This window comes from Neophocaena asiaeorientalis, unplaced genomic scaffold (assembly GCF_003031525.2).
Source record: "Neophocaena asiaeorientalis asiaeorientalis breed wild unplaced genomic scaffold, Neophocaena_asiaeorientalis_V1.1 scaffold246, whole genome shotgun sequence".
Taxonomy (NCBI): Eukaryota; Metazoa; Chordata; class Mammalia; order Artiodactyla; family Phocoenidae; genus Neophocaena; species Neophocaena asiaeorientalis.
Window position 1 is genome coordinate 3,582,047 of NW_020174551.1, and position 27,648 is coordinate 3,609,694.

General features: G+C 35.8%; 1 protein-coding gene across 3 annotated transcripts in view; it reads right to left on the reverse strand.

The window, feature by feature from the left end:
- TRAK2 (trafficking kinesin protein 2) overlaps positions 1 to 27,648 on the reverse strand; it is a 60,475-nt gene that overhangs the window by 7,881 nt on the left and 24,946 nt on the right. For all 3 annotated transcript variants that reach the window (XM_024757337.1, XM_024757336.1, XM_024757338.1), the window contains exons 3-13: positions 21,528 to 21,722; positions 13,238 to 13,314; positions 11,585 to 11,701; positions 10,378 to 10,587; positions 9,627 to 9,705; positions 8,038 to 8,168; positions 7,305 to 7,379; positions 6,225 to 6,362; positions 3,669 to 3,748; positions 3,167 to 3,364; positions 1,213 to 1,511 (exon numbers count right to left, since the gene is read on the reverse strand). In XM_024757337.1, the coding sequence (XP_024613105.1) occupies positions 1,213 to 1,511; positions 3,167 to 3,364; positions 3,669 to 3,748; positions 6,225 to 6,362; positions 7,305 to 7,379; positions 8,038 to 8,168; positions 9,627 to 9,705; positions 10,378 to 10,587; positions 11,585 to 11,701; positions 13,238 to 13,314; positions 21,528 to 21,722 (1,599 nt within the window). The remainder of the gene's footprint in view (positions 1 to 1,212; positions 1,512 to 3,166; positions 3,365 to 3,668; positions 3,749 to 6,224; positions 6,363 to 7,304; positions 7,380 to 8,037; positions 8,169 to 9,626; positions 9,706 to 10,377; positions 10,588 to 11,584; positions 11,702 to 13,237; positions 13,315 to 21,527; positions 21,723 to 27,648) is intronic.

The following is a 27,648-nucleotide window of genomic DNA, read 5'->3' on the forward strand; positions in this document are numbered from 1 at the left end:
AACTACTTATTTGGTCTTAATATTTTGGTAAAATTTGTAAATTAAAGTTATCTGTGGAAGATTAACAAGATGATAAAGGTATGAATAATAATCTGTTCATTTCAAAAGTTAACTTTAAAAAGGAAATCTAAAGCAGGGGTGAAAAAAACCAAGACAACACCCTTAATAGAAACTAGGATGCTGAGGCAGTGATGAGAAAGAAGATACGTATCACGTCGGGTTCTATTTTCCCAGGTGACAAAAATTAATACTCCTTTGTCCTGGAACTATGCCTATGAACTTTGAACTCAAAAGCCAGGCTCCTAGGTTGGAAGGCACCTTGAATTACCATGGGTTTTTTTGTATATTTCTCAAGACTCATATGTGCTCATGACTCTCCTTTCACCAGGCTCTTGGGGAGAGTAGGAAAGCGAAGGAGATGATAAAAAAAGGAGGATCAATCCTCATGGTTTCTGTCTACGAATACTGGTGAATGATCATCCCAAGTACCTGCAGTGTCTAACTGTCACTAATAGTCATATAATCCTAAAAATGGCAACTCTGACAAATACCTGTACTGAATATTAATGAATAAAACGAACTTATAGCACCTTTGAGTGTGAGGGGTCCTTATAGGTTACTGACTCAAAATTTTGTCTAATGCAGACTCTTTCATGATACTAGCAGAGGATCATTTGAATAGTGTCAATATTCCATAAAACAAAGAGATCTGTTTTGAATTCAAGTTCTTAGGAGAGAATAGAAACTGACCTGAAATTAACAGAACTGAACAAAGAAAAATACAGACACACATATCTGTAAGTAACTGACACTTTTTGGGTAAAGAACTTTTTTTTGAAAAGGAAGGTAGAGATGAAGCATTACATATAGATTATTTTTATTCATCTATCATATCCTGTTTATCTTACCATGAAAACCGCTATCAAGGATATTCCTTAGCAAAGGACAAGAAAAGATTACTCCTCCTCCCTCACAGTTGTAAAAAAACAGTATCAGTAGAAGAGAACTGACAGTTGATGGCTTGGAGAATGCAAATCTCTTCATTCATTTTCCACAAAGTTCTGCACGGTCACACAAACAGCAAAGATTTAGGGATAATAAAGACGTCTTCTGCATTTAGGGTTCTTATAATTACAAGAGAAATCTCAATTCCAGGGGAAGGCAAAGCCAACAAACAACATGGCTTAGAAACAGCCCTTCCTTACTTATTACCTTCAAGGGGCTTGACAATTTGCAATTTTTCAGGCATAAAACCTCGAAGGCAACTGGCACTGCTCAGGTCTGTGATCTCCGACTGGTCGGTGCAGAGGGAGGCAAGGCTCTCTGTGGGGATGCCACAGTCACTTCCCCCTTCTTTCTGGCCAGCCAGAACCTGGATCTTCCGTTGCCATTCTTCAGCAAAGAACTGCTTCTCACTTAAGTAGTTCTGTCGCCGCAGACTCAGGCGATGCAGGGCTGTAGCCAAATCGCTCTCTGCAGAGTGTCCTGGTTGACAGACTTTCTGGATGTTCCTATGGGAAAAACACATTCACCGACTAGATCTGTGAGGGGCATAAGCATAGCATAGACCTCTCCTTTCCATAATGGTGAATGTTCAAGAGATTGATCTTAAAAACGCATATCTTTTCTTAGATAGCTGGAATACAGAAATAGTAACAACAAACCCAAATCTCTAATATATATATATAATATTTTTATTTTTTATAAATTTATTTATTTATTTTTGGCTGCACTGGGTCTTCGTTGCTGCATGCAGGCTTTCTCTAGTTGTGGCGAGCGGGGGGCTACTCTTCGTTGTGGTGCACGGGCTTCAGTAGTTGTGGCATGCGGGCTCTAGAGTGCAGGCGCAGTAGTTATGGCGCATGGGCTTAGTTGCTCCGCGGCATGTGGGATCTTCCCGGATCAGGGCTTGAACCCGTGTCCCCTGCATTGGCAGGCGGCTTCTTAACCACTACACCACCAGGGAAGCCCATATATATAATGTTTTTATAGGTCATTTCAAGTGACTTCAGATAGGCAAAAACTATACTTTATTATGTTGTATTTATTAACTTTTCTGTTTCACTTAATTTATGAACCTACAGATAATGACCATCTATAAATTCAGTTTAGGTAGTCAAAAAACTAAATATTATTATATTTCACTGAATCTATAATACCACTGAAGGCAAGAGGTATCATTATTTTATGTACTAAGAAAGAAAAAAATGCTACCCATTAAACTATGACATGTCATTAGCTGCAAAAGATAAACAATTTCAAAAATATTAAAACGTGAAAAAATTTACTTTAGGCCATAGAATCCTCTATGAATATTACAAACATTTAAAAGAAACCAACAAGATCTGTAAATACCGCACTTTCACAGTTCTGCAATACACAGTTTTTCACTTATTAACATTTAAAAAATTGGCGGTATCTTACAACTGATACCAAAAGAAAGAGTAGCAAGCCAAGCTTTAGTTATTCCATGTGTGAATTCACACAGATCTGTTTGTTAGATCTTTTCCTAAGGTAACTGTGTACAATGAGGTAGTATTGAAACATCAAGCTATTGTGTGTATAGAATCTACCCCTAAAACCAGGCAATACAATTGAAAACCCAAGGTAATGGGTTTCTGCATTAAGAAAGACTTCCCTCAGATGCCAAACATCTAATTTTCAAAAACTTTCAGCTGACTTTCCAGTCATTCTCTTTAATTTATAGTTATACAAAATTCAATGAACTGAATTAATAAAAAGCAGAAAAAAATCTAAATTTAAACAAATAGGAAATTAAGAGCAATCTAGTTTTCCTCAATAGGTATTCCAGATTATTGCTTATCCTAATGGCACCAAAGCAACTGAAATTAGGACCATGGGTTATGAGAAAGTGTCATGTAATGCTATGCATAACTGCCAATGACCAAACAGATTCAAACAAATTTGACTTTGAACACAAGATTTAGACTCAAATTTTGCCAAACCAGAGACGAAAGCAGTAAAGAATTTTATAGTTCAATGAAAACTCCATTTTGAATACACTTAATTAAACTTTTTCACTCCAATGATCTAACAAATAATGATACAGGGAATCAGTACTGAATGAAGACTGACAGTTCCAGAACTTCCTTGGGACAGCACAGAGCAATGCTGGAATTTGAGTGTGTGAATCTATGTTTCTTACCCTGGATCTTCCTCCAAGTTACTCTTCTGGATTGTTTTGTCCTCTGTTTGTTGTAAACCAGATTCAAAAGGTTTTGCTGTCATGATGACACTTGAACGGTTGGAGCCTGGAATGGGTAGCAGAGCTGGGAATGGGACAGAGCAGCCCCGTGTGTCATTGGCAACCTTGACAGTATCAAATACCCGTTTTTGTTGGGCTCTGTCAAAAGAGAAGTGTTCATTATTGCCACTGCCTACCACTGGAATGCTTTAGAAAAGAGACATGTAAGTGTAGTTAATTAAAAATAAAGCCACCCTGAAGAGCATCTGAAGTTTTGGAGAAATTATTAGAAAATAAATTTCAGAACAAGAGAATGCTCTCACAGATGCAAGCACTACAAGGAAAAAACTGAATAGTAAGCAGATTTACTACTGAATCCCATAATACCAATCACTATGGATTGTGGCTTCTGTTTAATTTCCATCCCAATGGTTGAGTAACAACACATGTGATCTGAACTTACTTTTGTTTAAAGAGAGAAGATTCCTCATCCAAACTCAGCTTCTTACGCATGGTCCCCTCAATCTCAGCCGCCAGAGATTCCTAAGAAAAAGAGTTTGATGTTACAAACAGTTATTATCTAAGAAGCCTGTCAGGAGAAATAAACTATCTTTAAATTATTTAACAGAGTTTCCAGAATCCAATACTTTCGGTGTTATAATAAAAGAAAACATTCACAGGCTAAAATGCAGGGGAAGAAAAGAGACATTCTGGAAATGTAACTTTTAAACAAGAACCAACTACTTTTTCATGATATATTTTTACAAGAAAGCAGTGGGAAAAACCAATTATGATAAATAAAAGTATTACATATGCAGACACACAAAAATAAAAGGTTTGGAAGGCTATAAACCAAGATGTTAATAGTGATTCTATGGAGGTCGGGATTTGATGGTATTTAGCAATTTCTTTTTGCTTCTCTGTAATTTCTAACTTTTCTATAATAAATATGTAAAGCTTTTATAATATAAAAAATTGTTAAAAGAAAAATAAGTAAGCTTCCCCTTCCCCTGGTCAGGGATGAAGATTCAACTAGCATGGGTGTCATGTTCAGTGGGGCTGTGCTAACAATGACTAGAATTGGAGGTACTGGTGTGAACTCATGATTTTAAATATACATATAAACATAGGCATGAATGTAAAGACAGATATAGATGTGTTTATGTGGGTGTATATGAACTTACACATATTTCCTAGCTCTATCTGTTGAGGGGACCTCAAAGCAATGGTACTCTAGTGGCACTGGATACCTAGCACCCAGATTTTGGATTCTAAATATCATTTCTCATTAAAAATAACCAGAGCTCCTTGGAGAATGGCTGATCCCAGGACTGGGCCAGGGAAAGGGCAAGAGAAGCTTGAAGGAGATCCCACTGGTCATATCTTGGACAATTTAAGTATCAAAATAAAAAACAGTAATAATGGATTATAATCCACTGATTAAAATAGGAATCCCTGAGTCTATACTGACATAACCAAATGAACAAATGAATACATAAATGACACAGAAAAGCTCTAACTTATAAAAGAATGCCAACTAAAAAAAGTTGAAAAAATGATGGAATTAGAAAGTCACCATTGGCAATTATCATAGTAATAACTGAGTCAGATACATCCCCATCAATGGGTGCTAAAACAAGTGGGTAAAGGCTTGATGAGGAACAGAATAAACAGTCTCAAAGTATCACCCCCAAAATAGTAACTTTGATCGCTTGGTTAAGGTAGTATCTGACAATTTTCATCAATGCAAAGTTAATTTAGTAACATTAATTCAATTAACTATTAACAATGATTAACTTTACAATGGAAAAAACTGGCAGATACTACCTTAACCAAGCGATCAAAGTCAATTAATATCATCAGCAATGGGAAAAAGAGACAATGTGTGCCTTGTAATACAATGTTCTGAGAAGAACATGGCATTACCTAAATCTAATTGTGGGGAAACAACAGACAAATCCAAACTGAGGACATTCTACAAAGGTCATGAAGGACAAAACAAAGACAGAAGAACTGTCCCCGATTGAAACAACCAAATGCAATGTATCCTTCAAAGGACACTGTTGGGACAGGTGGCAAAATTTAAATGGGTTCTGTGGATGAGACAGAGATAGTATTGTATCAATGTCAATATCCAGAAGTTGATGGTTATATGTGGTCATGTAGGAGAATGTCCTTGAGAGTATCCTTGTTTAATGAATACACACAGAATTATTAAGGGGTAACAGGGTTATCTGCAACTTACTGTTAAATGGTCCAGAAAAAATAAGAGAACGATATGACAAATGTAGTAAAATATTAAATTTGAGAAATCTAGATGAAGGATATATGAGTTTTTTGTACTATTGTTGGAACGTTATCCTAAGTTTAAAATTACCTCAAAATTAAAAAATATTCTGCCCCAATATTCTCTAGAAAATCTATTATAATTTATAGTTTCAGTCTTTTAAAAAATTTCACAGGATTGCATGTAAGTGTTTAAGAACTAGATTATTAAAATAACTCTTTGAACCAACATTACAAATTCGGGCATAAACTCAGAAGTTTTCATTAATTTCTTTATTTCAAAAAAAAGATTGTTTATTGAGGAATCAAATCAATATGATTCCTGCTCTCATGGGACTTACACTCTAACTGAAGTTAAATATAGCAAGAAACTCAAGATCTGTTAAAAGAGGTTTTAAATGTTCAGAGCACTATTTGAATAAGTGGTATGTGGTGGGATTAGGGTAAGGAGGATGACTGTAGTTTAAGTAACTCTATGGGACACAGACCTAACCTTAATTTCCTTAGGGTTCATCTCATACAATAAATCTGGAAGGTCAACTGTTAGAAGGAAGGCTACAATAAATAAAGACTATTAAGGTAGATACAGATATGCAAATGAAGGCCTAAATCAATAATTAAATTCAATCAACAAGGACAAACCATGTTACCTCTTCTCAAGATGCTTTACACCATTAGAAACCATATTACTCTCAGGACCATCTAATCTCAAGTTTCTTTCTCAGTTCCTTACCCCAGAAAAAACTCCGTATGGCTGGGAGAAGTAGAGATGAGCAGCAGGGCCAGATCTACTCCGAAGTTCCTTTATTTCTTCTTGCGATTCATGTAACATTCCCAGACACTCCATATTCCTGTCTTGTAACTCATGCAGCTGAAAGATAGGATGGCAATTAGTGTTCCTTATTATATTCTCAAAATGACAATGGGGAAAAAATCCCATTGGGATAAGTTTAAATTTTATCCAGAGGACTAATTTTATGAATTTAAATTTAATACAAAGACTCTGAAACAGACTAAGCAAGGAAAGTATATATATTTCAAGCTGCCAGATTTAGGGGTGTCTTGGCCAGAATTATATATATGCATGATTTCCTAAAAATGTGAAATGTAGCTGAGACAACCATAACTGTCAATTCAATAGTAAATGCTTCCTATCCTTAAAAAAAAAAAACTTATAGAGGAAGTATAATAGCTATGGTCAAGTTAGTTTAGTGGAATATTAGATATGTATATTTTTAAACATAATGAACATGAATGAACTCTGAAGTCTGTAAATGACAAGATCAAGTTTACAAAGTATTTAATAAGATGTCAGGGTGCTCTATCATCCTAAACAAGTAGTTTCTTCTCCCTTGTTTCAAAATTTTTTTTTATAGTTAGATACACAAGCATGTTAAAAGAGTACATAATTTTCAGAGAACATTTTAACTTCAAAAATTTCTTCGAGTGTGTTATGTGGACTAGATCATCAGCACCACTAGGGCTAGGGGTGCTTATTAAAAAATGCAGATTATCTTATTTTAAAAACTGTTGGGTTAGTTAATATAGCCCTGTAAAAGGGTCATGTATTCCTAAAGAATCTTATAAACTCAAGGTTTTCCTATTAATCAAGAAGGATGTTGTCTCGTTACTATTATTTTAGAGACAGAATCTTTAAAAAGCTTTACTTCTTAGATCTCATAATTTTCAGCTTAATCTTCTGTTGTTGTTTTAAATCTGGTTATCACCTTTAGCCATTCTTATTCACAAAGAAGAAAGGAACTATTCATTCTTCCCCTCCCATATAACACAAGATAAAGGAGGATTTCATTACCTCCATCGTCAGTTGTCTTTGGGCATCTTTGGAAGCTTGGAGGTGAAGTCTCAGCTCTTCCTTCTCAATCACATGCTAACAACATATTAAAAGAGACATGTGAAGCCTTCCCATATAAAATACAGGTTACTCTCTTTTTTTTTTTTTTTTTTTTTTTTTGGGGTACGCGGGCCTCTCGTTGTTGTGGCCTCTCCCACCGCGGGGCACAGGCTCCGGACGCGCAGGCCCAGCGGCCATGGCTCACGGGCCCAGCCGCTCCGCGGCACGTGGGATCCTCCCAGACCGGGGCACGAACCCGCGTCCCCTGCATCGGCAGGCGGACTCCCAACCACTGCGCCACCAGGGAAGCCCCGTTACTCTCTTTTTAAGACATCTTAAGAACGTATTTCAAGGATATAGTCCAGAGGATTATCAAAAGCTAACCTTTCAAAAGCCAAATAAGTGCAATAAAATGGGCAGAATACAAAATCCATCAAGGTGTTCAGAGGACGATGAGCATGAATCAGTAGTTCACATCACAACTTTCTGAGGAAAATCCATTTTATGGAAAGAAATAGTGATTTGAAAGTAGTTATTCACAATATTTCATGACAGAAGACTAAAACAGCAATCAGATTAAAGCAATGTAAAAGGGTGGGGACCATGTTTATTTTGCTTAATGTATCTAGCACTTAGCAGAGTGCATAGTACTAGGTCAGTGCTTAACAAACACCTGTTGAATGAATGAACCTACTTCTTTAAGTTTGTGCTGAAGATCTACAATCTGAGACAAGAGAGAGGAAATCTCTTCTTGGTAACGAATCAGTTCATCACTCTTCCCAGACAATTCTTCAGTCATTCTGGACATCTGAGCATTTGTTTCACCTGGAAAACAAAATAAAAAACTTAAAATTAATATAAATATAGGGCAGAGGTTGGTAAACTGTGGCCTGTGGGCCAAATCCTGTTTTGTAACAAGCACTGGACTACCGCGAATTGATTTTTCTCTAACATAAATTTAAAATAATAAACCCGGATAACCCAATAGAGAAAATTAAAGATTCTTCTGAAATAGACTAATGCTGGGAATTTAATAGGAGGCACTGAAGCTAAAAAGAGATAACTTGTAAAGGCAAGCAAGCTAAAGATTCTGCCTCAATCTTTTTCTTTATGAAGGACAAGAAGGCTGAAAAGAGATAGGTGAATTATATATCTTTGCAAGGGCCAAGATATTTATGTCTTTGAAAACTCTTCAGGAATGTAAATAAGATCCCAAAAGAAATGAAAATCAAACTTAACAAATCTAACAAAGGAATATTTCCAGAATGGAACAGTCACAATCTGTAAAAGCTACTGAGATGCTTCTGTAGGAGAGACTTTCTGGGATACCTAGCAAACTGAGTAGGGCCTCTAAAGCAATTCTTACAACGCAGCATTCTTGCATGCTTTAGAATTCCACTGGGGAAATAAATCTTTGTTTCATATAAAAATTTTGACATCTAAACCCAAGTGGCAAAGCTATTTCTAAGTGTTATATAAAACTATTTTTAAATCGATGTAAGTCTATAGCAATTCAAAGGATGGCAATAAGGAGACAGGAGACCAGAATATAAACTCTTAGGCAAGTCATTGCTTTTTGTTTTTAAAGTGTAAAAGGTGGGTAATGATAGTGTTGATGGAGAAGATTCAATTTACATTACTCTGGTTCTCTAATATTCTGTGCAAGGTACCACATTCTGAAGCCCACAGCTCAAATGATCTGATATGTTGTTATCATACCTTCTCTTTCAACATAAAAGGCTATATATATCAATATTTATAAAGAGATTAAAATTTTTTCTCTAGTAAAGCTGATCTTTTTCCAACTGATTTACTTTAAAAAATTTTAGGTAACAATACAAGAGAGTAAAATATATTCCTTTATAGACACAGAGCTGGCATTTAACAAATACTCATTGAGTGTTACGTTTTACACCATCATTTAATCCCTAGATTTGCTACTAATCAGTTTTCTGACTTTGGCAAATCATATTCTCTATAGGACTATTTCCTCATCAACAAAATAAGAGCTTTGGTTACTTTCATTCTAACACGCTATAATGGGTAGAAATATAGGTCTTTATTTAATGATGATGACAATTTGAAACAAAGATACTTCTTAAAAGTACATATGGTACTTTATTTAGAGTTGTGGGCTCAATGTGATATTCCAAGATTTTCAGCAATTATTTAAAATTGTTTCTTGAGATGCTTCTATTGAAACCATTGACCTAATTTCTGAGTTAGTGATATCCTACCAAAGAACTGCCCAAAGGCTATAAAACAGAATACATTAACACTTACGAAGTTCTTTAACACAATCACTGACAAGCTGTTGTTCCTTCTCTTCATAGGTAATCGTTTCTGTCTTTATGTGACAAGCCTTCAAGAAAAAAAAAAAATCAGTATGTGATAATATCTTCTAATGATTTTATAGTATTAACTAAAAAAATCTTTACTACTTATTTAAAGATAAAAGTTCATCACTTACACACAAAGGAAAACAAAAACTCATAAAGCTTTATCTATCATAAAATAAAGACCATGGAAAAGGACATGACAAATATCTCCCCCTTATTCCTCTCAGGGCCTTCGCACATGCCTACTCATCCCCACCCCAACCCCTCCCCTCTACTACATATATCTCTGATAGGCTAACCCTTAGCCTCAGCTAAAATGTCACATGTTTAAGTAGGACTTCTTTGATCCATTCCCCAACCCCCCATTATATAAGCTCATGAAACACTGTAGTTTTCCAATATAGTTCTTAACTTAGTTGTAATTATTTAGTTATTTGTGTAAACTCCACAAGCTCTACATTCTATGCTGTGCCTTTCTCTATTCCACCTGTCAGCTTGCTGTTATCCACTTTTCAGTGGGATCTAAGTAACAATGGAGGGCAAGCACCTGTGCCTTGGCTGTCACCGCCCCCCCCCCGCCCCACTGCAATGTCAATAGCAAGTCCTTAGTTACGCCATATTTCACCTTAATACTACCTGGACCTAAACCTTATAGCCTTTAAGGTAAAGGAGAGTGAGAATTAAGTTGACTGTACCTTGGATCGAAGAACCATATTCTCTTCTTCCAGTTCCTTGAGCTTTTCTTGCAGCATGTCCAACTGCAGCAAACCTTGAGATAAGCTAAAGGACTCATTGAAGCGAAGAGGTGTAGAGCAGCTGGAATCAGTTTCACTCTCTTCAGAAGCAATGGAGACAACTCGAAGTAACTCATCTTTCTTGGACAGCTCATGCTGCAGTTGATTAACCTGTACATCAAAAGGGTTTGATTTACAAGATGGTCTTTATTTTGCATTATTTACAAGTAATATAGCTTCTAATTCACGGAGCAATTGTTTCTCACCATACAACAAAGTCATAAAATCAGCTGTTAGGTTTTACTGACTAAAGTAACAAGGGCTACAAAGAGAGTAACAAACCTCAGATACTTCCTAAGCTATAATTTTAGAGCATTAACTCAACAAATACAGCTTTCTCTATACTAGGTGAAAAGAAAAGCCAATTTCCATATTCTATATAATGGGAATATAGGAGGAAAATTTCACATAAGATGATACATTCACAATTCAAAACAAAACAAAATGGAAGAAACTTCAAAGTATCAGAATAGAACCTTACTTCAAATTCTCATCCTAAAGGTTTGTATTTTATAAGCTGCATAACTATACATGACTTCCCAACTTTAGTTCTAGGGAATAAGTACTTTTAACACAAAGACTTGAATGTTATTAAACATGATGATTTATAAAATATAAATGAAACCAGATGATAACAAATTATGGAAGATTTAAAATGTAACCATTCAAATTAATAATAAATCAGTTCTCACTAAAAATATTTATTGCTATGGGATAAATATAGTTTCAAAAATTTCTTTTCCTTTTCTTTTCTCCTTTTGTTTGGGTTTCTGAATAAAGATACTTCCTTTGGGTACCTATTATTTGGGGGTACATTTAAAAAAAATAAATTTAAGATAAGATCACACAAAAAATCTATAGAAAGGAGTAAGGATAAAGTGTTAGAATCTAAGCAGGATGCCACAAGTACTGTAGGTACTGAATACAAGCTTTTATATTGACTAAGGTAGAGTCACATGAGTACTCCTCTGTACAATAACACTTCATTTCTCTACTGGTTAGTTTAATGGATACTATTGTCATCACTTCAGGGACACCCAGGAAAATAAATTCTCCATTTCCCAAGACCTAATTGCTTCATGCTGCAAATACTTGATCCAGGACTTACTTGATCAAAGGCTTGTCCCAGTTGCTCCTCGAGGGCTTCATTGTGCTCAGACAAGGCATGGTTCCGCTTTAAGAGAGCTTGTCCAATTCGAGCAGCTAGCTCCAGATCACGATCCCTCTGTTAAAATACCAAACACACCTTTTGAGTACAAACAAAATTAAGTGGTAGTTTAAAATTCTGCAGTCACTTTTGCTAAACTCAAAAGCAATGTCCTAGAAAGCATCAAGATCCATTTTAATGCCCAGATATTACAAATGAATACAGGGCCTGACACACAAATGATGTTTAGTATACATTAGTCAAATGGATGACCACCACAGTTATAAATGCAAGAGGGCATTTCTTGATATCAAGTGAGGTTTACTGATCACCCCATTAATTAGGATAGAGCAACCCAACTTTTCAACTTATGACTTTAGGGACTTACAAAATCAATATAGTCTGTAAAAATGGGGACAGGGCCTGACACACAGTAAAAGCCAAATAAATTTGTTGAATGCATTTGTCTATTAAGCATGGTAATGATACAGTAGGCAGGTTGAATACAGTTCCAATTAGGGCAAAGTTTATATGCATTCAGAGCCAGAGACTTAGAGGAAAGCATAATCAAGAGCCCTATTGTCAACTGGTATAAGAATCATGATGTGAAATAAAACAGGGGATATAATAGACTGGACATTTTGAGGCTATAGGGTTCTTCTTAGAGTGTAGAAAAGAAGGGAGTCTGAAGAAATTGGTGGTAATGATGCAGGAAAGCCTATAGAAAAGTCAAGCAAGGCAAGAGTTACTCTTTCTGGGTAGATGGTGATACTTAGCAAGGCACAGGAATCCTCGACATGGTGGTAGTGAGGATTCTATTCTGTAAGGTGGAAAACTATCAATATACATCTGAGTGCCTTATAGTATTTGAGAATGGGTTCCACTTACATTAATCGCTGTAAATAAAATTATGCTTCTATTTTTTTGGTCCACAGCAACATGAAAACAGGTGGATGGATTATCTCCAAATTTTCAAGGCCCACTTACCTCATTTTCAACATAGGCTAAGTGGCATACACAAAATCATTCTGGGGAGCTGCTGAGGGTTAGGGGGGCATATGGGGAGAAGGGTACTTCAAAGAGAAAGACTGAAATTTCCATCAGATCAACTGAAACTGAAGCATAGGGAGAGACCTCTTGACCGCCACTTCGAAGAGATATACTATACATACTAAAAATGTCATGGACAAAGTGAGCTCAAATAATAGCCTGAATAAAAGTAGAAAAGGGAAGATGCTTCAAACTATTGGTGTTGATTTGCAATGGAGCTGCTTCTTGAATGGGCAGCTCTTTTCAGGGTGAGTGACACCAAGGATTTACTTAAAAAAAATTTTTTTTAAAAGATTGCTTTTCTAGGACAGAGAAGCCAGCCAGCACCATTATAACACAATAACAAAAAATTAAGCCCTCTACAATTTCATAACAATAAACTTCAGGAGCCATCTTCTTTGGAATGCCAGTTGGTATGCCAGTTGTTCTACCTGTAACAACCTTATACAGAACAACCTACAGCAAAGACATCATCATTTTTCATTGATATGCAAATTTGATAGATTCTAAATGATCTTCAAGTTTTAGCTTTTTGTACTGGAGAAAAAAAAGACATATTCCTACCTCTGCCAGGAGATGTGTAACCATGTCGATGTCATTGTACGTTTTGGTCATCTGCTCCACCCTGTCTGTGCCTAGAACTAAGATAGTTAAAAACAACAGTTTATAGGATATAGAAATAACACAAAGTTTTAAACAGTCATAAGAATTGAAAGATAACAACACAACAAACAACCCAGGCTTTTACAAAAAGCCATTCAGAATTAAAAAATAGGTGAAAAAAGAAAAGGGAAAGAAATATTTCATGTGTTAGACACTCAGGAAATGGACCAATTACTACAAACAAAATGTACATCATACAATAAATTAAGAAAGTATCAAATGATCACAAGGCAGCTACCTCCTGACTGTCTCCTCTTCCCTTGGTAAGACTGGAACTTTGGGGACTTCCCTGGTAACGCAGTGGTTTAGAATCCACCTGCCAATGCAGGGTACGTGGGTTCGAGCTCTGGTCCAGGAAGATCCCACATGCCGCAGAGCAATTAAGCCCGTGTGCCACAACTACTAAAGCCCGTGCGCCTAGAGCCCATGCTCTGCAACAAGAGAAGCCACCGCAGTGAGAAGCCTGTGTACCACAGTGAAGAGTAGCCCCCGCTCGCCACAACTAGAGGAAGCCCGTGCGCAGCACTGAAGACCCAATGCAGCCAAAATTTATTTATAAAATAAATAAATTTTATTTTATAAAATAAATTTTATTTAATTAATTAATTAATTTTAAAAAAAGATTGGAACTTTGGTTCACTCACACTAGAGAATGTGAGACTGGAGAATGAACTGAACCACCAATTGTTTTACATCCTAATCTAAATTAAAGTTATTGAGGGGCGAGTTCATGAGGAGTTATGTATAAAGGAATTTAATTAGAATTCTGTTGTGATTATCTCGAACATCTATGATCACCTGTCATGTCAGCTAATATCAATAGACAAGGAATAGGACTTGTAGGACTTCTTGTAATTCTATTATGAACCATAACACTTTTTAGCTTAATTAAAAATTCTTTTCCTTTATGATAAGCTTCATCATATGTAGGCCTTTGCTATAAACTAAACTGTACACTACAGTATTCCTTGCATAACTCAAACCCATTATTTCTGGCACTCCATAAATTCAGGAACTGCACTTGACTAATTTAGCTCCAAAGAAGAGAACAGATATGATCCTAATGATTCCACAATCACAGTTAGCAATAAGGTAATGATGCATAATAAAGGTAATGGTGGTAATGATGCATAATAAAAGAGGGATCTTTTGACTTTGGAGTGCATTACATGAAACAGACTTGTGTTTGACTTAGACTGCTTTTAAAATTAGTTTGCCTTGAAGTGTGAAAAATCAGAGGTTTGAAGCAGAAAAGTTGAATTCACATATTTGAGTGAGCTCGAACAAGTCACTTACCCATTCTGAGATTCAGATTCCACATTTATAATATGAAGCTGATAACCTCTCACAAGGTCATTAGGAGGTTCAAATATGATAATCTACTAAGTAGTATTTAGTAAACTGCTAGGTATCATGTAACTATTTACAGCTATACTCTTTAAACACAACTGGTATGTATGAAACAGCCCTGATTTAAAATTCTCTGTAAATAATACACTGAGTTGGCAGCAGAAACTATGATTTAAGTCATCTATACTTCTTTAGTCCCATCTTAACACTTAAGGCTGCTCAAAAGACACCATTAGATAGGTTTTACTCTAATCTGAGCTTTTAATTTTTCTTCTTAGCACCACTGCTTAAAATGAAACTGGGAATTGGGACTTGCCTGGTGGCGCAGTGGTTAAGAATCTGCCTTCCAATGTAGGGGACGCAGGTTCGATCCCTGGTCAGGAAACTAGATCCCATGTGCATGCACAACTAAGGAGCCTGCTGGCCACAACTAAGGAGCACATGTAACATAACTAAGGAGCCCATGAGCCACAACTAAGGAGCCTGCCTGCTGCAACTAAGACCCGGCGCAACCAAAAAAAAAATAAATAAATAAAAAATAAATAAATATAAAAAAATAAAAATTAAAAAATATGAAACTGGGAATTACCCAGAGCTTAATTATTAATGATAGTCTTACTTCTAGTTAAAAGTAAAACAAAGTGTTGGGTTGATAGTGTTAGGAGATAGCTGAAAAAGTTTTAAATTGAAAATAAGAAAACTAAAAACAACAACAACAACAACAAAAACACTAGAAAGAAACATTTTTACTCCAAAAGAATTTTTATTTACAAGTAGAGAATTTTTACTTATTAGTATAAATTAAACTATAATTTAACCTCAGGGATAAGGGAAATAGGCTTTTGGGCCAGGAATCTTCACAGTTTAACTTGGTAGCATAGCAGGAACAAAGGATTAAAAATTAAGGCAGATACTAACAGCGTGTGGTCTCTTCTACTGCTTGTCTCAATAATACACGGGAAAAAAATCAAGTCAATATATCCACACTCTAAACTACAGAAAACTAGCCAATGGTTGCAAAAACAAAAGTAATGCAGGGCAGTGGGTCTCAACTCCAGATTCTAATTTAATTCATTTGGAGGAAGTCCAGGGCACAGGTAGTACGTAAAATATGCCAGATGTTCTGACGTGAAGCTAGGGATGAAAACTACTGATCCAGGGTTAACACTCAAAGCAAGAACCAGCAATCCTGGAGACTCAGATAAAAACAGTTTTTATACAACTAGTTTAAAAAATACATGACATGGCTTATATTATACGACTGATAAGAGTTGAAGATGAAGTGGCAAATTTAATCTGAAGTCAAACCAGTAAATTAAGGATGTAATAAAATACTGTGAGATACCAGTCACACATGATGAAAGGGGAATAGAAAATGAAGGACACAGTAATACAGAAGTGTTTAGAATAAAATATGTTTTAGTGAGGAGAAACTAAAAAATATTTCCCATAAATGCTTACCATCTGTCATAGTCTGACAATTTAAAGCTGAACCTTAAGAAGTTACCTAGTTTAATGATCTCTTTTTCTTATATAAGGAACCTTGACTAAGAGGAATTATGTGACATGTCCAAGCCAGCAAAGCAAACTACTAGTGTCAAAGCCAATATAATAATGAGGTGATAACAACTCCCGTCTCACAAAGTCATAAGAAAAAACTTGGGTCTGTTCATTCTCAGTGGCAGAAATGGGCTCTTTGCACCATGTTGCTGTTTCTACCACAGTCCCACCACGATCAAAAGGCTTTTATCTGATGAAATATTAGAGTATTTATCTGTGAACACAAGTTATAAAACAACATACGTACCATTTTATTTATTTATTTATTTATTGCGGTACGCGGGCCTCTCACTGTTGTGGCCTCTCCCATTGCGGAGCACAGGCTCCGGACGCGCAGGCTCAGCGGCCATGGCTCACCGGCCTAGATGCTCCGTGGCATGTGGGATCTTCCCGGACCGGGGCATGAACCCGTGTCCCTTGCATTGGCAGGTGGACTCTCAACCACTGCGCCACCAGGAGAGCCCCATTTTTCTTTTTAACGTGTGAGTATATCTATACATGTCTATACACAAGAGACGCTGGAAGGCTATAAGTCAAAACGTTAATAGTGGTTATCTTTGAGTAGGGGTTATGGTTGATCTGTTGCTTTCTGTTCAGTTTTTTGCTAATTTTCCATGAAGAACAAATGTTATCATTGCAATCAAAAAGTAGCAGCTCTTGTTAAGAGGTTTCAAAAAGGAAAAATGAATTTTCAAATGCTTAAATATTTATTATGGCAAAGAAGTTAGATAATGCAACCAGAATTCTCCAATTCTTATGTTTTAAGTGAAACAGTCTATAGACCACCAAGCCCCAAAGGCTGGGCCACCTCAACTGCACCGAGTTGCTCAATTCATAGAGGAACACAAAGCATAGAGGAACACAAAGGATTCCTCTCTGCAGCCTAATCAGTTCTGTCTTCTCTTCTCTAACACAATACTCCTGATAAAGATAGGCTGCTTGGGATGATTCCAAAAGTACTCAGGGCAAAGCTCTTAAGTATTCTCTTGGCATTTAAGTATTGTGATTAAATGCTTCCAAAGCGATAGACTAATTCTTCACTGTAATTCTGTAACCAGGAATTCAGGGCCAAGCAGGCTGACTTTATTATAATTCTATCAAATACTATTTTTCCTTCAGTTCTCAGAGGTTAAAATAAAATATGTTAAATGGTACAGAAATTACCAATGCTCCTTGTTTGTTTCCAGACATGAACTTTCTAACTCTCTAAGAACAAATTATATATCAGGGAGAAAATAAACATTTGTACAGAACATTTTTGGTTTCTGAAGGTTGTTAGTTAATGTTCAACATTTTTGGTTAATATTTGGAGAATCTAATATTCCTGAAAAAATATGGGGAGATATATATAAGCACTTCACTAATTCTTACTCTATGTTATATCTGTGTAATTTCACATCAACCATCCCCCAATCATTTTCAGGATGGAAAATGCCAATGTTAATCCATTTTGATATCCCTGTTATTTATATGAGATGGTTCTTGAATAGTTCTCATATGTCCTTTTACAAGGTCTAGAGTTTTTACCCCAATTATCTAATTTTTAAAAGACTTCTAATCTTTCATCACTCTCCAAACCTCCCACACCAAAAAACAAAAGCAAGACAACAAAAAACAAAAACGAAACACACAGTTTCACATGGCAGAGTAAAAGCTAGAATAACTCCTGATAACTACGAACAGGTCTTGAGGTTTTAACCCCAAAGAAGTGGTTCTTGCTACTATAATACAGAGAACATTTCTGCAATACAAAAAACTGCCTTCAAAAGAACTGAGGCAGAACAAAAAGGAGGCTGGTGATATATACGGTCTAGGACAGCCTTTCTCAACAGGGTTCCAGGCGAGAATTAAGCCCCATAGATAATGCTTTGAGTTATCTCTGACAAATGCTCTGACAAATAATACCCACCTAGTACATAATGTAGAGGTGATAAGGTAATTCATTCTACAATAAATGTCTTAGGGCATATGGCTTAATTCTTCTGTGGAACTGGTTGCGAGGAATTATGAATCCGCTAACCTCTACAACTTGACTTATGGTTAATGCTTCCTGAACATTATCTGTTGTATTTCCTTTCTTGCCAGTACAGGTTAATGATTTTCAAGGGCAGAGTTGAGGAAAAGTATAACTATCAACCAGAAGTAATAATTTCTACAATCTATTTCTTTGCAAAATTCTACACCCTCCCTAATTCCTTAAATTCTCCAATTAATGTCACTGTGAAATGGCCATATGGCTTTGGTGACAAAGCTTTAGATCAGTGGTTCTCAAATCTGAGTGTGCACCAGTACCATCAGGAGGACTTGTTAAAACAGACGGGCCCCACCCCCAGAGTTTCTGAATCAGTAGATCTGGGATGGTAGCACAAGGATCTGTGTTTTTAGCAAGTACCAAGTGATATTATATGTCATTAATGATGTGTAATTATTACACATCATTAATGACATATAATATCACTTAGTACTTGTAATTAATGATGCCTTAATTACAACTTATATAACCACCTCCTTTTTTCTTATGCATTAGGAAGTGGTACAGGTGATCCCTTACTCCCAAATAAAAAAATACCCTGAAGGGCAGATCAGGTTTCTATTTTCAGCCTTCACACGAACAAATAAATGGTACTTTCTGTCACAGTGTGATCTGATCGCACTGCTTGCCCCATGTCACTGTGGGGCTCTCTCTTAATAAAATTAAGAAAACCCTGCACGCAAAACATTCTTTGAGTATCTTAAACTTTGTGTAAGGCAGGGACTAGGAGAGAATTACTTTTTTGGACCCACCCATTGTTTACTTTTAAAATAAAACACTTGAGAGCCATCTCTTTCTGGTTTGGTAGGGGCTTCAAAGAACAACCAGTGTCCTTTTATTCATGTGAGATAGGTTCCCATCCCAAAACCTTGCCCATGTTTCCTTCCAAATTTCTTTGTTTTCTTCTCATGGCTCTTTCAATTTCTTTGTGTTATATAAGAGAGAAAGTGCCTCTGCCTGTGCCGCCTCTTTTTATTAGCTGCTATAATTCATTTTAATGAGCATGAGTATCTACTGGCATGTGAGGTAAGTCAGGATAAGAAGGGGCTGAAACAGCACCAGGGAGCTGAACCCTAGGATGGCTTGCCAGGGTCTGTAGTAACTATTCTAAACCACAAATCTTGACATCTCAAGGGCATAGAAAACTGTGGAAAAGGGTAAGAGAATGGTTTGTATCATGCCTTTTAAGTTCTTTTTTTAAAAAAAATTTAAAATTTATTTTTGGCTGCGTTGGATCTTCATTGCTGTGCGCAGGCTTTCTCTAGTTGTGGTGAGCGGGGGCTACTCCTCGTTGCGGTGTGCAGGCTCCTCATTGAGGTGGCTTCTCTTGTTGCAGAGCACGGGCTCTAGGTGCACAGGCTTCAGTAGTTGCAGCACGAGGGCTCAGTAGTTGTGGTACACGGGCTTAGCTGCTCCATGGCATGTGGGATCTTCCTGGACCAGGGATCGAACCCTTGTCCCCTGCATTGGCAGGAGGAGTCTTAACCACTGTGCCACCAGAGAAGTCCCCATGATTTTAAAATCTTGGTCAATTTGCTAAACAAAGTAAATCACTTATCTTTTACATTCATAAGATAGAAATTCATAATGAAGTTTATTTATATTTGAGTGAACTGTTAACCCAAAGAATTGATACCTTTAAAATAACAGTGAAATTAAAGTACAGTACAGAGATAAAGTATCAGTGAATGGATGATGATCCTAGCTTCTATGCTTCATGATATTAGGTGTATCATATGTAGTTTAATTTTCAAATTGTTGAAGTGAAAATAGTACCATTAGATGAAAGGAATAGGACACTTTTCCAGATCTTGGAAGTATGGATCTTGTAACACCCTATTAATCTCAAGTTTTAAATTGCTCCCTTGAACACTATGGTTTGTTTATGTAAAGTCCTATAAACCAAGTAGTTTAGAATCTGTTTACCTTTTATTTCCCAGTCTTTTTACTTAAAATTCATCCTAAAAGTAACTCCATTAAATCATGATCTAAGACATCTTTCTAGCTAGTCTCCCTCACTGTCCCCTCCAGCAGCATACAGGACAAAGAACATGTAAACTAAGGGGCACTTTCTATGCCACTTTATCAGAATAATGACAAACTAAATTTATCCCAATGAAATTTCAGTTTGAAATTTTCTCACAAATCTAAAAACTCAGGGAACAAAGGGAAATGGAAATAAAATAGTGTTCCTTTTAAAAAGCATTTTCTAGAAAATCTCAAGCAAGTAACTTCTCAAACTATGAAGTTAAGAAAACCTTAAGGGCCTTAATTTAATATTCAGCTAATTAAAAGAATTGTTGAGGACAGAAATACAGTTCTATTTGAGTTCCTAATTCAAGTTTAAACAATGTTTACAATTCTTTTTCTGAGCAGTAAGTAATCTGGTTATAGGAAAGTACCATTAAAAGTTAATGATTACTGGGGCTTCTCTGGTGGCGTAGTGGCTGAGAGTCCGCCTGCCGATGCAGGGGACACGGGTTCATGCCCCAGTCCAGGAAGATCCCACATGCCGCGGAACAGCTGGGCCCGTGAGCCATGGCTGCTGAGCCTGCGCTCCGCAACGGGAGAGGCCACAACAGTGAGAGGCCCGCGTACCGCAAAACATTTTAAAAAAGTGACCTATTTAATTTTGTCATTTTTAAAGAGTGTGGTGTAAAACAGACTTATTTTCAGGACAAATTTGGCTTACTTTCCCACTGAAATATTCTCTGAATCCTTAAGTAAATGATGAAGATTACTATACAGTGTGCACGTATTTCTCCTCGGCATTATTAAAGCTACTTATGTATCCAAGAACTCCGTTTCTTAATGACTTGACAAGTTCCCGTGACTATGTCAGTTTAGTAGGGTAGATTAGAGTCAAAAAGCTGATGGCTCAAGATATTAAAGTATTAGGATAATAAATGCTGTGAAATATAAAGGGATATTAAATTTTAAATACTTTCACTACTTTTTTTTTTTTTTTAAGTTCCCTTTTCTCCACAGTTGGAGGAAAGTATCGAGTAAAAGATTAGAGAAATGGAAACCTCTGAGTATGCTTGCAACCCTGGACACTCAGAGTCTTAAGAATGATAAACTTTCTGCCTTCAGACATAACACAATTAGAACCATCTCTTCATGTTGTTAAATCAGTTCAAGTTAAAGTAGATACAAACTGAACAATGGCTAGGGATGTCAAATGTTTTAAAAGTCAACACCAAGATATTCATGATCTTTAGTTCAATGGACAAACTCTAAAATACTCACTCATATAACGGAAAGTCTCTTCAGCAAGGACTGGAGAGAGGGCATCAGATCCATGTCGCTGCTGGCGTGGGGACTGAGTCCAGTCTTGATTTTCATATAGAAAGAGAGAGTCCACTCTTAGCTTATACTGGGGTAGCTGTTCTTCTAGCAGGCTCACCAGCTCGACTTCAGGGAGATCTTCATTGGAGCACACATCTAAAGAGGAGATTCCATGTAAATGAATCCAATATATTTCAATTTTCTAGGCTACAGAGAAAAATCGATGAAATTAGTTTTGTCAAAGTAGGATAATCAAAGCAACATTAGCCAATACCATGTCTCCGATGATTTTTATTACTGTATCCTGGTACTACAGTTGGCCTTTCTCTAGGTTTCTTTAATACAAGAACTTCTATAGTAAAAATACTACCATGAATTTTAATTGTATCCTATCTAAAAATATATTGCTTAGGGAATACACTTATGTTTTTAAAGTTTAAAATTTCTTATTTCTTCCTTATCAATATATTTAGTGCTGCTTACAAGAGATCTGATCTCAAATAACATATGCTTCGGGGAAAAAAGGCAACACAAAACAACCAGAAGAAAAGGAGTTCAAAAGGAATAAAATTACATGTTCTTTAATAACAGAATTGAACTCTGTGGGAGGATTCTTCAAAATCTGGAAAAATTACATTTTACTACATTCTCACAGAAGCTAGATATAAAAAAAATTAACTTACTGAAAATGTGATACATTTAAAGTCTTGAATACCTTTCACATCACTACTCGCTCACTTGCACACCTCTAACTCCCCCTGCTTATACTTCTCTGAACACGGTTGGGCTTCTCCACCTTCATGTGTTTGCTCCTGGCTTCTTATTCCAAATGCTGCCCATCATTTAACACCTCCCAAATTTAGCAGTTTACAAAAAAAAAAAAAAGTTATCTCTTTTAATATGCTTAAAATACTACAGCTTAAAATAGAGAAAATACAGGATGTCATATCAACCCTCTCATTTTTAAAAGAGATCTGGTATTTCCTTTGGGGGTGGCATAAAGAAACATGTTCTAACTCTGGCAAAGAACAACAAAGTTCATTTTAAGAAAACATACCTTAAAAGAGTAAATTTCAACTACTTGATCTTAACAGTGAGGAGGCTGACATTAATCAAATCAAGTACAAGGAGACTGACAATATCAGACAATCCTATTCACCCAGAAGGACAAGCAGTGGCTTCATAACCACAAAGATGAGGTATATAATCACAGAGATGAGGTACATTTAAAACCTTAAATATGGATCTAAAGAAGCTCCTCTCAACCCTTAGCAGATCTCTTAAATAAGAGCTCTGAAAATACATCCAAATAGTATTACTATGAATTCTATGCGACTATTCAAATTTTTCCTGCCACAAATATATCACATACAGATTGTCATTATAAATCTGCAGGAAGAGAAGTTGACTATAAATACATGCAGAGCTAAAAACAGACTCTTAGGCATTCAAGGGTATAAAGGAAATGAAGAAAAAAGTAACATTCATTAAAAGAACTACTATTCCCTAGAAATGTTCTTTTAATAAGTAATAATAAAATTCTGTGAAAATTCAAGATTACCAATTCCCTACTTCAAAATAATAATTTTAAAAGTGAGTACACAATCAAGGTTTAGTAGATTCAAATAACATCCTTAGGAGCAAATCCTATTTGCTCCCATATATATATATATATTTCAAAAGAAGATGTTGGGGGTAGGAGTTTATTAATTACTTAATTTATTTTTGCTGTGTTGGGTCTTCGTTTCTGTGTGAGGGCTTTCTCTAGTTGTGGCAAGCGGGGGCCACTCTTCATCGCGGTGCATGGGCCTCTCACTATCGTGGCCTCTCTTGTTGCGGAGCACAGGCTCCAGACGCACAGGTTCAGTAGTTGTGGCTCACGGGCCTAGTTGCTCCGCGCCATGTGGGATCCTCCCAGACCAGGGCTCGAACCTGTGTCCCCTGCATTAGCAGGCACATTCTCAACCACTGCGCCACCAGGGAAGCCCCCATATTTTTGATAATGTACTATTTATTGCTTTCCTGATTGTCCAGTCTTAATATTTTTATCCTCCAAATGTCCCTTCCTATGCTCACTTCTTTCTAGCCACTTTGCCCCCCTTTAGGTTCGAGGCCTCCTCTTGTTTCTCTTGAATATGGCCTCAAAAGTGGTCTGTCTTCATTACACTCATATTTTCCTCTACATCTTCATATCTTTATTAAGTTACTCTCCTACACAAAGCGAAGAAAGGCCTGAATTTCATCTAGCCAAAGTAGAAAAACCTCATGAACAGGACAATCAAAAGATCCTAGAAGCGTCATGCCTACTGGTAGTAGGGTTAAATTAATGCAGAATAAAGCATACTAGAGTATGGTCTTGTGATATAGAGACTTAGATAGCAAAGATTAAAAACAAGCCTCAAAAGAACTGATATCAGGCCTCCCTGGTGGCACAGTGGTTGAGAGTCCTCCTGCCGATGCAGGGGACACAGGTTTGTGCCCCGGTCCGGGAGGATCCCACATGCCTCAGAGCGGCTGGGCCCATGAGTCATGGCCGCTGAGCCTGCGCATCCGGAGCCTGTGCTCCGCAATGGGAGAGGCTACAACAGTGAGAGGTCCGTGTACCACAAAAAAAAAAAAAAAAAAAAAAAATTAATTCTAAATCATGTTATTAATTAAAAATTTATTTCATTACATAAATGCTTAGACATAACTACTTAAGAAGAGCAAATAAAACAGTCACAATTCCAAAAAAAAAAAAAAAAAAAAAAAAGAACTGATATTATCAGCAAGTAGCTTGAGGACCTGCCAAAATAATAACAGTTTTTCAAATAAGACAAGAAAATTCAAACATCAAACAACATAACATTCAAAATATTCAGCATTTGATAAAAAATTACTAGATATTCAAAGAATAAGCAATTTGTAACCCATTACCAGTTGGAAAATAAATCAATAGAAACAAGCCGAGTAAAGACAAAGATGATAAACGTGGTAAACAGCAATTTCGAAACAGCCATTATTAATATGCTCAAAGATTTAAAAGGAAAACATGAATTTGATGAAAAGAGAAACAGAAAGTATTCCTATATTTATAAAATTCAAATAGAACTAGAGTACAATATCTAAATTTAAAAATTCACTGGATAACATTAACATATTAGATACTATCCAGAAGAAAAGAACAGTAGACTTGAAGGCATAGCAATGGAAACGAAAGTGAAAAAAGATTAGGAAAAAAACCAGAGCATCAGTGACTTGCATCACAATAACCATCAGTCTAACACACATGCAATTGGAGTCACAGAAGAGAAGAAGGAGCAGCAAGGATATCTGAAGAAATAACAGTCAAAATCTTCCAAATTTAATCAAAACTATAAATCCATATTTCAATGAAGTTCAGTGACTCTAAGCAGGATAAACACAAAGAAACCCAAAGAGAAAAATCTTAAAAGCAGAGAGAGAAAAAAAGACACATTACATTTGAGGGAACAAAGACAAAACTGATCTCATCAGAAACAGTGCAAGGTAGATGACAATGGAATGTCATTGAAGTGTATAAAAAAGTCAACTTAGAATTCTGCACCAGTGAAAACACCTTTTAAAAATGGTGAAATAAAGACTTTTCAGACAAGCAAAAAACTTTGACTAGTCATTGCCAGCTGACCTATATTCCAAGAAATGTTGAAGTTCTTCAGGCAAAAAGGATATAAGATGGAAAGTTCAATCTACAAAAAGAAATAGAGTGACAGAAATGGTAAATCTGTGTGGAAATATATAAGCCTTTTATTCTCATAATGTATTTAACTTATAATTGTTTAAAGCAAAAATAATAACAATTATGTATATAACATATGTAAATATAAAAGGCATGGCAAGAATAATACAATGGCAGGGGGAAATGGAAGAATACTGTGTGTCACTTTATGGAATAGTATAATGTTATCTGAAGATAGACTGTGATAGATTTAAAAATGCATATTGCAAACTCAGAGCAACTACTGAGAAAAAAGAGAGGTATAGCTACTTAGGTCAATAGTGGAATTAAAATGGAATCCTAAAAAAAACAAACCAGCAAACAAACAACTCAAAAGAGGAAAGGAATGAGGGGAAAAAAGGAAGAAAGAACTTTTAAATGGAACAAAGAGAAAACAAGTAGGAGTTCAGTAGACTCAACTAAACTGATAATTATATTAAATGTAAATGGTCTAAACATACCAATTAGAAAGTAGAGATTGTCAGACTAGATGAAAAAAAGATCTGACTTTAAACTATCTATGGGAGATGTCCCTTGAATATTCAGATAAGTTAAAAGTAAAAGGATGGAAAATGTTACCATACCAATTCTACAAAAAACTCTTTCAAATATAGAGAAGGGAATACTTCACAACTCATTTTATGAGGCCAGCATTGCCCTAATACCAAAATCATGCAAAGACATTGCAAAAAAAGGAGTACAAACCAACGAATGGGAAACACACACACACACACACACACACACACACACACACACAACATTAGTAAATCAAATCCACAATATATAAGAATGATAATACATCATGACCAAGTAGAGTTTTCCCCAGGAATGCAAAGCTGGTTTAAAATTTAAAAATAAATCAATAGAATTCACCACACCAATGGACTAAAAAAGAAAAACCATCTCAGTAATGGAAAATAGGTATTCGACAAAATTCAATACCCATTCATGACAAAAACCTGTCATCCAACTAGGAAGAGGACACTTTCTCAATTTGAAAAAGGGCATTCTCAAAAAACTTCTGGTGAAAGACCGTAACTTCACTCCTAATATTGGAAATTTGGCAATGATGTTTGCTCCCACCACTTTTATTCAAAAATATACTGAAATCCTGTCCCATTCAAAGGGCAAGAAAAAGAAATAAAACACATCTAGATTGAAAAGGAATATGTAAAACTGTCTCCATTTGCAGACATTATGGTTTATGTAGCGAATGCTAAGGAATCTACAAGAAAGTTAATAAAACTAAGTTAAGCAAAGTTGCAGAATACAAAGTCAATATATAAAGAATCAATTTCATTTCTACATACTAGTAATAAACAGCTGGAAAATAAAATTAAATAAACAATGTCATTTATAATAGCAGAAAAAAATTAAAAATTTAGGATTAAATTTAATAAAATATGTGGAAGACCTGTGTAATAAAAACTACAAATACTATTAAGAGAAATTAAAGAAGACCTAAATAAATGGAGAGATATATCATGTTCACGGATTAGAAGACTCAATAGTCTTAAGATGTCAATTCTCTACAAAGTCTATATGATTCCATTCAAAATACCATTAATCTTTGTTGGCAGAAATTGACAAGCTGGTTTTAAAATTTATATAGAAATGTGAAAGGTCTAGAATGGCCAAAATAATTTTTTAAAAAGAAGAGCAAACTTCGAGAAATTATACTACCTGATTTCAAGATTTACTACAGAGTTACAGTAATCAAAACACTGTGGTATTTATGTAAAGATAGACTTAGGGATTAAAGAAACAGAACGGAGAGTCCAGGAATAGATCCACACATACATAATCAAATGATTTTTCAATGAAATTACCAAGGTAATTCAATAGTGTAAAAGATAATATTTTCAACAAATGGTGCAGGAACAATTAAACATTCAACTGGGAAAAAGAAATCTGGACCCTAACTTCATTATATATTCAAAATTAATTATAAAATTGAACTAAATGTAAAAGCAAAAATTATAAAACTCTTCAAAGAAAACAAAGGAGAATGTCTTTGCGATCTTCAAGTATGCAAAGATTTCTTAGAAATGACACAAAAAATATGAACTATAAAAGCAAAAATTGATAAACTGGGCTCCACCAAAATTTTAAACTTTTGCTCTTCAAAAGACACCATTAAGAAGATGAAAAGGCGAGCCATGGTCTGGGAGAAAATATTTGCACCCCTTTACCTAACAAAGGATTTACACAGAATATAAAAAGAATATTTACTACAATTCAGTAGTAAGACAGATATAAAAATGGGCAAATGATTTAAATAGACAACTCAAAATATCTAGAAATAGCCAACAAGCACGTGAGAAGACACTGAACATCATTAGTCAT